The sequence below is a fragment of the Delphinus delphis genome, chromosome 7 (assembly GCF_949987515.2).
Source record: "Delphinus delphis chromosome 7, mDelDel1.2, whole genome shotgun sequence".
Lineage (NCBI taxonomy): Eukaryota > Metazoa > Chordata > Mammalia > Artiodactyla > Delphinidae > Delphinus > Delphinus delphis.
This window is the reverse complement of record NC_082689.1, coordinates 34,275,826-34,288,694: the sequence shown is the minus strand read 5'-3', so window position 1 is coordinate 34,288,694 and position 12,869 is coordinate 34,275,826. Positions and strand designations below refer to the sequence as shown.

The following is a 12,869-nucleotide window of genomic DNA, read 5'->3' as shown; positions in this document are numbered from 1 at the left end:
GTGTTTGGAGAGGAGATGGGGGGACAGCAGTAAGGAGCATCCAGAGATGAGGAGACAGGCTGGGCTCAGTTCACAAAAACCTGTACTCCAGAAGGAGGTGTTTGGCCTTCCTACTGAAGGTAGCGGCTGGGAGAAGCCTGTACTCCAGAAGGAGGTGTTTGGCCTTCCTACTGAAGGTAGCGCCTGGGAGAACATTGACTAGTTTTAATTGAGGAATTCCATCTGATTTGCATTTTGAAAAGCATGATATCCAAAATCAAAGCTTTTTTTCTATTGCAACAAGATCTTGATTTTATAGCGAAGGACAAAGGAAAAACACAATTCATTTAACTGGAATTAACTGAAAGTCAAAGTTGGAGAACTTTAAATTCTGTTAAGAGTGGGATAGTTGGGCATGAGCCATTTGTCTTCAGTGTCACTACACCAGCCTCTTTCCAAAGACTCAACTCATAAATCATGTCATTATCTGGCTTTATTTTAAAGGGAGGCCGTAGGAATCAAGTCCACTGTGACTCGGATGGGAAATCGGTTGGGAAATCATTTAAGAAAATATTTCTAAAGTGTTTCTGTTTCCCACTTCAGGGTCATGCTTTTTCAGATATCAGAAGATATGACCAAACAGGAATTGAAGGACTTCAAGTTTTTTTTGAGCCAGAAGATCGCCAAATATAAGCTGGATGATGACATGGTAAGACCTGGTGTCTGACCGAGGTTTAGTCCTGAGGGTGAGTCAGCCAGTGGGGATTTCTGAGACTAAAGAGAGCGCTTGTCAGTAAAAGCAACATGAATTCTCACTTTTTAACTGGGGAGAAGAAGAATGCTGTCAGGCATGAGTGCTGTAGATATGATGCCTCTGTATACTGTGAAGTGCTGCTCACATTAATTACCAGGAACAAGGCAGAGTGAGGAGCAAGGGGAGAAGGCTGGTGTGGAGGCACAGGCAATGTGGCGACCTTGCAGAGCCAGGAGAGACGGTGGTGGGCCTGAGATCGTTTCCCCACTTCTGCAGTCTCTGAAACAACCTGGGACCTGGAACTCTGTGTGTGTGTGTGTGTGTGTGTGTGTGTGTTGTGATGTAATGTTGTATGTGTGTGTGCTTGTCTGTGTGTGTATGTGTTATGGGGACACTCAGCCTGGAGATGATCAGGTGGCAGAGGCAATGGAGGGTGTGAGGCAGTCCCCAGGGCTGTTGCCATAGGGACCAGGCTGTCACATCTCAGCCATGCACTCAGGCTGCTTCACTGTCTTCACATAAAGGTGTCCACAGACAGTTTCAGCAGAGGGCCTGGGCCTGGGGACTAGGTGACATCTGATGTGACTTCTCCTGTGTCTTCTTATTTCTATCTTTCTGGGCCAGAAATCATGAATTGCCTCCCTAATAATCTACTGATTGGCTTTATAAGGCCAGGATGTCCTCTCAGGAGGGTTGGCTTGGGAAGCTAGGGTGGGTGCTTAGTTTGGAGAGAGTGGAAGCAAAACAAAAAGTTAATCTAAAAGCCAATATGGCTCCATCTAATCTTCCAACTTGATTTCTCCTCCCTCTAGACCTTGCTTGATATTTTCATAGAGATGGAGAAGAGGGTCATGCTAGGGGAAAGATACTTGGACACCCTGAAAAGAATCTGTGAGCAAATCAACAAGAGCTTGCTGAAGAAAATCAACGATTATGAAGAACTAAGCAGAGGTATAAATAACCTGAGAGCTGTGGATCAGCAAAATGTAGTCTTAAATGGACATACTCCTCTATGTCACAGCAGTTTCTAATCAAATATGTGTGTTTCTTTTTAAATTCAGAGCAAGGAATGAGCCTTGGAAGAGGTCCAGATGAATTTTCAAATGGTAATACTTGCAGATATGTTTTCGAGGTTTATTTAGTTAATTTACTTCCTGATAGCCTCATTGCCTCCTCTCCACAACCTTCTACCACATCCGCATTTTGTTTTTAATAGGGGTAGAGTTGTTTTACAATGTTGTGTTAGTTTCAGTGAATTGAAGTAGAGTTCCCCGTGCTATAGAGCAGGTTCTCATTAGTTATCTATTTCCTACCTATTAGTATATATATGTCAGTCCCAATCTCCCAATTCTTTCCACCCCCCGTTTTCCCCCTTGGTGTCCATACGTTTGTTCTCTATGTCTGTGTCTCTACTTCTGCCTTGCAAACCAATTCATCTGTATCATTTTTTCTAGATTCCACATATGTGTGTTAAATATATGATATTTGTTTTTCTCTTTCTGACTTACTTCACTCTGTATGACAGTCTCTGGGTCCATCCACGTCTCTGCAAATGACCCAATTTCATTCCTTTTTGTAGGCTGAGTAATATTCCATTGTATATATATACCACTTCTTCTTTACCCATTTGTCTGTTGATGGGCATTGACATTAGTTCCATGACCTGGCTATCGTAAATAGTGCTGCAATGAATATCAAGGTGCATGTGTCTTTTTTTTAAATAAAATTTATTTATTTATTTTTGGCTGTGTTGGGTCTTTGTTGCTGCACATGGGCTTTCTCTAGCTGTGGCGAGTAGGGGCTACTCTTCTATTTCATTTGTTTCTGCTCTAATCTTTATAATTTCTTTCCTTCTACTAATTTTGGGTTTTTTTTTTGTTGTTGTTGTTCTTCTTTCTCTAGTTCCTTTAGGTGTAAGGTTAGATTGTTTATTTGAGATTTCTCTTGTTTCTTGAGGTAGGATTGTATTGCTATAAAGTTCCCTCTTAGAACTGCTTTTGCTGCATCCCATAGGTTTTGGGCCATCGTGTTTTTTTGTCATTTATCTCTAGGTATTTTTTAATTTCCTCTTTGATTTCTTCAGTGATCTCTTGGTTATTTAGTAGCATATTGTTTAGCCTCCATGTGTTTGTGTTTTTTATAGGTTTTTTCCTCTAATTGATTTCTAATTTCATAGCATTGTGATTGGAAAAGATGCTTGATATGATTTCAATTTTCTTAAACTTACCAAGGCTTGATTTGTGACCCAAGATATGATCTATCCTGGAGAATGTTCCATGTGCACTTGAGAAGAAAGTGTAATCTGCTGTTTTCGGATGGAATGTCCTGTAAATATCAATTAAATCTATCTGGTCTATTTTGTCATTTAAAGCTTGTGTTTCCTTATTTATTTTCTGTCTGGATGATCTGTTAAGTGAGGTGTTAAAGTCCCCCACCTTTATTGTGTTACTGTTGATTTCCCCTTTTTATAGCTGTTAGCATTTGCCTTATGTATTGAGGTGCTCCTATCTTGGGTGCATATATATTTATAATTGTTATATCTTCTTCCTGGATTGATCCCTTGATCACTATGTAGTTTCCTTCTTTGTGTCTTGTAACATTCTTTATTTTAAAGTCTATTTTATCTGTTATGAGTATTGCTACCCCAGCTTTCTTTTGATTTCCATTTGCATGGAATATCTTTTTCTATCACTTCACTTTCTGTATGTGTCCCTAAGTCTGAAGTGGGTCTCTAGTAGACAGCATATATACAGGTCTTGTTTTTGTATCCATTCAGCGAGCCTGTGTCTTTTGGTTGGAACATTTAATCCATTCACATTTAAGGTAATTATGAATATGTACGTCCCTATTACCGTTTTCTTAATTGTTTTGAGTTTGTTTTTGTAGGTCTTTTTCTTCTCGTGTTTCCCGCGTAGAGAAGTTCCTTTGGTATTTGTTGTAGAGCTGGTTTTGTTGTACTAAATTCTCTTACATTTTGCTTGTCTGTAAATCTTTTGATTTTTCCATCAATTCTGAATGAGATCCTTGCTGGATAGAGTAATCTTGGCTGTAGCTTTTTCCCTTTCATCACTTTAAATATATTCGGCCCTTCCCTGTTGCCTGTGGAGTTTCTGCTGAAAAATCAGCTCATAACCTTACAGGGATTCCCTTGTATGTTATTTGTTGCTCTTCCCTTGCTGCTTTTAATATTTTTTCTTTTTTTTAAAAGATTTTTAATTTATTTATTTATTTTTATTTTTGGCTGTGTTGGCTCTTAGTTGTGGCACACAGGATCTTCATTGAGGCATGCAGAATCTTTCACTGCAGCGTGCAGATTCTCGTTGTGGTGTGCGGGCTTCTGTGTAGTTGTGGTGTGTGGGTTTTCTCTCTCTAGCTGTAGTGCACAGGCTCCAGGGTGCATGGGCTCTGTAGTTGTGGCATGCAGGTTCCAGAGCACACGGGCTCTGTAATTTGTGGCACATGGGCTCTAGCTGAGGCATGTGAGCTCAGTAGTTGTGGCACATGGGCTTAGTTGCCTTGCGGCATGTGGGATCTTAGTTCCATGACCAAGGATCGAACCCACGTCCCCTGCATTGTAAGGCAGATTCTTTACCACTGGACCACAAGGGAAGTTGCTAATATTTTTTCTTTGTATTTAATTTTTGATAGTTTGATTAATATGTGTCTTGGTGTGTTTCTCTTTGGGTTTATCTTGTATGGGACTCTCTGTGCTTCCTGGGCTCGATTGACTATTTCCTTTCCCATATTAGGGAAGTTTTCAACTATAATCTCTTCAAATGTTTTCTCAGGCCCTTTCTCTTTCTCTTCTTCTTCTGGGACCCCTATAATTCGAATGTTGGCGTGTTTAATGTTGTCCCAGTGGTCTCTGAGACTGTCCTCAATTCTTTTCATTCTTTTTTGTTTATTCTGCTCTGCAGCAGTTATTTCCACCATTCTATCTTCCAGCTCACTTCTCCATTCTTCTGCCTCAGTTATTCTATTGATTCCTTCTAGAGTATTTTTAATTTCAGTTATTGTGTTGTTCATCGCTGTTTGTTTGCTCTTTAGTTCTTCTAGGTCCTTGTTAAACATTTCTTGTATTCTCTCCATTCTATTGCCAAGATTTTGGATCATCTTTACTATCATTACTCTGAATTCTTTTTCAGGTAGACTTCCTATTTCCTCTTCATTTGTTTGGTCTTGTGGGTTTTTACCTTGCTCCATCATCTGCAGCATATTTCTCTGTGTTCTCATTTTGTTTAACTTACTGTGTTTGGGGTCTCCTTTCTGCAGGCTGCAGGGTCATAGTTCCTCTTACTTCTGGCATCTGCCCCCAGTGGGTGGGGTTGGTCCAGTGCCTTGTGTAGGCTTCCTGGTGGGGGGACTGGTGCCTGCATTCTGGTGGGTGGAGCTGGATCTTGTTCCTCTGGTGGGCAGGGCCGCCTCCAGTGGTGTGTTTTGGGGTGTCTGTGAGCGTAGTATGACTTTAGTCAGCCTGTCTGACTAAAGGCTGGGGTTTAGACTAATGGGTGGGGTTGCATTCCTGTCTTGCTAGTTGTTTGTTGTGAGGCATCCAGCACTGGAGCTTGCTGGCCCTTGGGTGGAGCTGGGTCTTACTGTTGAGATGGAGACCTCTGGGAGAACTCTCGCTGATTAATATTCCCTGGGGCCAGGAGTTCTCTGGTGGTCCAACATCCTGGACTCAGCTCTCCCACCTCAGAGGCTCAGGCCCAACACCTGGCTGGAGCATCAAGACCCTGCAAGCCACATGGTGTGGAAGAAAAAAAAAAAAAAAAAGAACAGACAAACAAAACCGCAAGTTGAATGGTAAAAGCAAAACAAAAAACCAATCAAAAGCAGAAAGCAATCTAAAAAAAGGCAAAGAAAGCATAAAACACACAAAAGAGATAAAAAAACGTAAAAACATAAGAAAGGTGAAAACAAAAGGAAAAAATACAAAACAACAAAAAAGTAAAAATTGAAAAATATAAAATATAGTTAAAAAGAAGATTAAAAACAAAGGAAAAAAGAAAAACAAGGAAAAAGCATGATATAATGACAAAGTAAAGTAGAAAGAGGAAAAAAAAATAGAGTAAAAAATATATTACAAATAAAAGTATAAAAAGAAAAGAAAAAGTACATAAAAATTAAAAGAATAATAAAAAACAATAGAACAAAGTGAAAAAAATAATAGTAATATTAATATTTTCCTGTGGCCTCACCTGTCAGTGTCCTTGCTCCCACAGTGAAGTGCAGCCAATCCCTGCCTGCCTGGGAAGTCCTCCAGTACTTCTAGGTGGGTCTCTGGACCTGCTGTGGGCTATGTAGGGCCAGCTCAGACTCTGACCTGGCCCAACTCTGGCGTGTACTTGCCCCCAAAGTCCACAGTTGCCCCCAAAGTCCACAGTTGCCCCCAAAGTCCACAGCCTCAATTGCAGGAACACTCATTGTCTATTCAGATATTCCACAGATGCAGGGTTTACCAAGCTGATTGCAGGGATTTAACCCTCTGCTCCTGTGGCTGCACAGAGAGATTTCCCTTTCTCTTCTTTGGTCCCACTGCCCCTGGAGTTCAACTTTGGTTTTGGTGCCGTCTGTGCATGTGGGCCACCCTCAGGCATCTGTTCCCCACCCAGGCAAGAGGGGGCAAAAGCAGCGGCTGATTAGGGCTCACTTGCTCACTCAGGCTGGGGAGAGGGAGGGCTACAGCAGTCACAATCGTGACCACTTCTCCATCTTTTTTTTTCATTTTGTTTTATTTATTTATTTATTTATTGGAGTATAGTTGTTTTTACAATGTTGTGTTAGCTTCTACTGTACAATGAAGTGGAGTTCCCTGTGCTATCTAGCAGGTTCTCATTAGTTTTCTATTTTCTACATATTAGTGTATATATGTCAATCCCAATCTCCCAATTCATCCCACCCCCACTTTCCCTGCTTGGTGTCCATACGTTTGCTCTCTACGTCTAAGTCTCTATTTCTGCCTTGCAAACTGGTTCATCTGTACCATTTTTGTAGATTCCACATATATGCGTTAATATACAATATTTATTTTTCTCTTTCTGACTTACTTCACTCTGTATGCAGATGACATTTGCATGTTAATGGACCTGTTCTCCTAATAGCACTGGCTACTTTTCACCTTCTCTGCACATTGGAAGATATAAAAGGCATTGTCAAAAGACAAAGACCCTGCAGCCCCAGGCCAGCATGTTTGAAATAGGGGCAGAGTTAGTTAGTGATAAGATTTTCCCTTATTCTGTGAACTGCAAGGATATTATGTTCAAGGTGGTCTGTGAATTTTCTTTTTTTTTCTTTATTTTATTTTTTTAACAAATCCTGACTTTATTTTTTAAAAAATTATTCTATTTATTTTTAAATTAAAAAAATTTTTGGCTGCATTGGGTCTTCTTTTCTGTGCATGGGCTTTCTCTAGTTGCAGCAAGTGGGGGCTACTCTTCGTTGTGGTGCGTGGGCTTCTCACTGTGGTGGCTTCTCTTGTTGCAGAGCATGGGCTCTAGGCATGCGGGCTTCAGTAGTTGTGGCACACAGGCTTAGTTGCTCCACGGCATGTGGGATCTTCTCAGACCAAGACTCGAACCCATGTCCCTTGCATTGGCAGGAGGATCCTTAACCACTTAGCCACCAGGGAAGTCCTGTGAATTTTCATTTTAAAAGGGACTTTATGTTGTCCTGGGTGCTACATCTTTCCTCACCAAAGCACCTTCCCTGCCTGTGTCATTCCAGATGTGTCACAATTGTTCTTAAGTGAGGGCTCCGTTGAAATGCTGGCCATGTCGGACTCTCCAGGAGAAAAGGACAGTGAGTCACAGGTACGGGGAAATTCCCATTCCTTTTCTCCTTTGTGCTGCAGATTCTAGTTATTGTGTTCCTGAGGTTTTTTTTAGCTTCCAGATAAACTAATAAGGGACAGAAACTTATTGAAAATGTTGAGAACTGTAGAAAAAAATTCACAAAAGCACAAGTTTAAAATGTGACTTTTAAACTTTGAATTTTGAAAAGGTTTCCCATGTGTTAAATTTCTACTTTAAAAGCGAAGATGTTGGAATAGTTGGAGGGTAGAGGGGTGGGGAGCCTCCAACCTGATCCTTTCAGCAGCTGCATCAGCCTAAATGGGAGAGGGCTTTGGGAGAAGAGTCAGCAGGATTAGAAAAAGCAAAGTCTTCTTTTAGCTCGGCATTTCAAAACAGTTTCTCCTTTGCGATTAGGGGTAAGCAGCACATGCTAACGATCTAGTTGTCTCTATGATCTCATCCCAATGAGCTGGCCCAAGAATTGCCTTTCTAGATATCACTTCTGTTTCTGTAACTTTCAGCAATTTACCACATTGTGGCTCAGCAGCCCATTCACTCTTCCTTGTGGTGGGAAACAGAGGAAACCCTGTATGCCTAACGTCTAGTGGGAGACTTGAAATTAAGCTTAGGAGAGACCGTTTGTTAGTGGATTCCTGAGCAAGTTACCAGACCTCTCTCAGTCTGAACATCAAGGATTAACTGAAGTCATGTGGCGCTTTGTAAACAGTAAAAGCACTCTGCATGCTTTTATCCCCACCCGTCAGCTAATGACACTGAGTGCAAGAGAGATTCGTTAACTTGTCCAAAGTCTTCAGGTTATTAAGTAGTAGAGCCAGGAATTTGGCCCCCTAGTCTGGAGCCCTTTTCTCCACCTTGAGGAACTGCATGGATTTTCCAATCAATGCTAAATATCTCAGCACTGAAACAACCCCAGGGAAGTCAGGAGGTCACAGGGTCACCTCTGATTGATACTGTCAAGTAGTAGAGTCTGGATACTGTAACCTGTAGCACAGCCAAGACCTGCCTGCCTAGCACATCTGTCTCCTCGAGTCACTTTGGTCCTGAGATCCAGATTAAGTCATCAGCTTGAAAAATCCTGGGACCATGCTATGCTGTGTGATGGGCAGGCCCTCACCTGTTAGCCCAGAAGCATGGATGAGTTGAGCAGAGAGCTGAGGGAATCACAAGGTCTCAAAGGGGCAGCCCAGAGACAGCACCAAGACAGTCATTCATCCAGGAACTCCTGATTGAGCTCTCACAAATTAATAATAATCCTAGTCCCTGGCACAGATGTTCACTGCCTTGAGCAGAAATGAGAATAAATAATACCAGTACAATGTGGTGACAACACTATTAATATAAGTGCAAATGCTCAGGACGCGCAAGTATCGGGACACTGACTTTCCACACTAACTGTGGGGAAGAAGTCTGCGATCCTTGTCGGGGGATGAGTGGAAACTAGTTCCTTAGGGGAGCAGTGCCAAGTTGGGGTGGGGCTATGGAAAGTGCACTTGCATCCCAGTTTGGCTTAGGTGACGCCTAACCTCTTACTAGGGAGTTGTTTGTTCACGTCTCAAGTGTTTGATCCACAGAGTCAGCTCCTGGGCTGGATTTTTGTTTTCCAGACATCGAACACAGTTTACCGAATGAAAAGCAAACCTCGGGGATACTGTTTGATCTTTAACAATTATGATTTTAGCATAGCAAGGAAGGATGTGCCCAAACTTCACAGCATGAAGGATAGGAATGGAACAAACTTGGATGCAGGTACAGTAGAACCCAAAAGAGAAATGAAATATTTCTGATATCTATGTTTTTGTCAAAAGGGGAGAACAAAAGCTGTATCAACAGGGCCACGTGTTTCAAAAAGATGGTTATAACCGTATTTCCCTGTGGAGGTGAACAACATTCTTACATACTTGTTAGTTTTCTGCTTTTGTTTTTTTTTAATTAATTTTAAAAATCAAAGCAATGTATATATAAAGATAAAATATCAAATCTTACTAAAAAGCTTATAAAAAGCAACAATAAACTTTGTTTTTAATTCCACTAGATGAATAGAGCCTCTATAGAGTGTATTAGGTGTTGGGTGGAAAACATTGCTTTGGTATCAAGACCATTTACGGAAGTTGTGTTTATAAAAGTTGGGCTGTGAGTACAGCAGAAATTGAGTCCTTAACAGAAATAGCATTTTCAAATGTTAAACTAAACAGAAAGTCTTTGGCTCAGCCTTTTTTGGCTAAGATTGAGAGCTTACAAGTTAAATGAAAAATAATTTGCATCATGTGAACATAGAAATGGCTACAACTAAAAGCAATAAAAGAAAGAATTCAACCCAACCATTGTGATATTAAGAATTTTTACTTGATCAAAGAATTTTTGAAAATGGTGTTTATGAGTCATAACATCAGGTAATTACTTATTTTTTAAATAAAGTAGTTTAGAAAATAAGATAGGTTGATTTTAATCATAGGACTCTGTGAATGGTTTCTGTTAACATTTGTTTATTCAAGCAAATCTATTCTAAGGTTTTAAAAAGCCACAGAACTTAAGTTCACTGACTACATCACTCATCATCGTATATCTTGGTATTGAAGAAAAGGTTTCAGGCTTTCAATTTTCATTTACTTAATATTTACCATGAAAACATTTTTTATTAAAATGGCCTTGATTGTATTTCTGATCAAGGGTATAAAGTAGCAATATGTAGGATGAATAAGTTTATCAATCTACTGTACAGCATGATGGCAATAGTTGATAATGCTGTATTGAACATGAGAAGTATGCAAAGAGACTATATTCCAGGTGTTCTCATCACACACACACACACACACACACACACACACACACACACACACACATGCAAACAAAAGGTAACTGAGTGAGGAGATAAATTATTAGCTTAACTGTAGTAATCATTTCACTATTCATATCATTATGTTGTACACCTTAAATATATGCTATTTTTATCTAAAATAATCAGACAGGCAGCCTGAAAAATGTTGAAAGACTTTGACTAGATCAATTAGAGCATTTGGGGGAAACTAATGTTAAGCATGTAGAAAACAAAGCAGTGAAAAAATAATGCTATTGCTAATTCCAGGAAAGACAAAAAGCTTAATAAGAAAGGAAGCATAATTAAAGAATATTATGTTTACATAGTATTAGTAATACATATATTTCTATTGCTTCAACTAAACCTTGTAAATGTATAAGAGCACCAAGCACTCATCACCCACAATAGGAACTCAATACAAAAGTCTAAAATTTATAAACGAATAAATAGAAATGAGCCCAAATTCATTACAAAATGGAGGCTAATACCAAAAAAAAAAAAAAATAGCTAAAAGTTGAAAGTGGCTTCCTTCATAGAAATGGCTGGACAGAACATGACTGGGTAAAAGGAAGGAGTAGAGGGGGGCAGCTTTTTTGTAAAGCTTTTTTTGTAGCTTTTTAGTTCTACTTGACTTTTAAAACATTCATATCTCGTATTTTGATGAACAATTTTGAGAGGGTTCAGGATAAAATAAGTATGGATCTTTTATTAAAAATTTGTTTTTGCTTTTTTTCTGATTATGTAAGTATTAGTTACTTTTTAGATTGGTTAGGTAGTAAGCCTAAATAATAGCTTGTAGACTAGTTGAGAAAAGACAACAGGCCAACAATAGCAGTCTCCCCTTTCTCTTTTGCCTCAGGGCTGGGAAATATTTTCAGCTAGTGGCAGTAAACATTAGAAGTCTATGGAATCCAGCCACTAATATAGAGGGTCTTGTTTTTAAGTTCTGGTTCAGATTCTTATCTGATCAATGTTCTCTCTAGTCCTGGGTTGTGGTCTGGGAATTCTTGCGGTGTAATATGACTTTTCTTGTTTCACTTTTCAGAGGCTTTGAGAAAGACCTTTAGTGAGCTTCATTTTGAGATAGTGCATTACAAAGACTACACTGCGAAGAAAATCTGTGAGGTTCTGAAATCCTACCAAAGCATGGACCACAATAACAAGGACTGCTTCATCTGCTGCATCCTCTCCCATGGAGACAAAGGCATCATCTATGGCTCCGATGGGCAGGAAGCCCCCATCTATGAGCTGACCTCTTACTTCACTGGTTCAAAGTGCCCTTCCCTTCTTGGCAAACCCAAAATCTTTTTTATTCAGGCTTGTCAAGGGTATAACTACCAGAGAGGTATAGCTGTTGAAACTGACTCAGAACAGAAGGAAACCCATTTAGAAATGGATTCATCGCTTCAGAAGAGATATATCCCAGATGAGGCTGACTTTCTGCTGGGGATGGCCACCGTGGACAACTGTGTTTCCTACCGAAGCCCCATGGAGGGGACCTGGTATATCCAGTCACTTTGCCAGAGCCTGAGAGAAAGATGTCCTAGGTAATTTTTGCTTATTCAACACTTCATTCATCTTTAAATGTCTAGCTGTGGATCATATAACTGTAATTCTCAGGTCAGTTGCAGAGTGGGAAAGAGGGCAAGTTTACTGATGGAAAAAACTGAAATACTTACTGAGGAGTTTCTTTTATTTAGCACCTCAAAGGACAATCAGCATATCGTAGAGTGGGAAAGATGGCAAAGTCATATAGTTTATCTCTGTCTTTAGGCAGAAATATGACTGAACCCACTCAACTAGTTTGGAATTTCCATGTTTACCTCCAACCCTGTCAAAAGTTCTATAATAGCTGACCAACCTCGGACCCTCTTGTGGGAGATAAGTGCTAAAGATCAGAAACTTTTTCTATTCCCACAAATTTGCTTTGAAGCCCACAAAATGTGGGAAAATAACTTTCCCTCATTTATTATCTTATGTTTCCTTTATTTAAATGATGGTTTTGTACGGCACAGTTCACCAAATGCACACACAACCAGCAGATAAATAGCAAGGAATCCTCTGTAGGTTGCTTCTAGTTCTGTGTCTCATTATGTTTTAAGTGTATGAAGAGCAAGAATTTCCCATGGCAGATGAAGGACTGAACCATAACACCCACACTACATTTTCATTTTGTAACTTAGACCACGAATCCTGCGAGGTTCCAAGGGGTTAGCTACAGAAGTGAATAAACAGGTTGCCCAACTAAACTGATAAGAGAAGCTGGTGAGAAAGCAGTGGGGTGGCTGCAGGAGACTTTCAATTTCCACTTGCCTAAAGTTTGATGCGGCCACAGATAAATCCACAGAAGCAATGCCAATTTGAGGCAGAGGATGTTGGGGGGGGGGCGTTGAGGCGATTGGGGGTAAGTGACACATACATGGAGCAGAGTGAAGTGCAAATAGGTCAGGAGGCAAAGAAACCAAATCTGATGTTGACAGTGAAGTTTGTGATGGTCATAAGATAT

General features: G+C 40.1%; 1 protein-coding gene across 8 annotated transcripts in view; it reads left to right on the top strand.

The window, feature by feature from the left end:
- Positions 1-12,869, top strand: part of CASP8 (caspase 8) — a 28,920-nt gene that overhangs the window by 13,912 nt on the left and 2,139 nt on the right. For all 8 annotated transcript variants that reach the window (XM_060016313.1, XM_060016318.1, XM_060016315.1 and 5 more), the window contains 6 exons: positions 583-688; positions 1,546-1,684; positions 1,795-1,839; positions 7,460-7,545; positions 9,153-9,294; positions 11,409-11,910. In XM_060016313.1, coding sequence (XP_059872296.1) covers positions 583-688; positions 1,546-1,684; positions 1,795-1,839; positions 7,460-7,545; positions 9,153-9,294; positions 11,409-11,910 — 1,020 coding nt within the window. The remainder of the gene's footprint in view (positions 1-582; positions 689-1,545; positions 1,685-1,794; positions 1,840-7,459; positions 7,546-9,152; positions 9,295-11,408; positions 11,911-12,869) is intronic.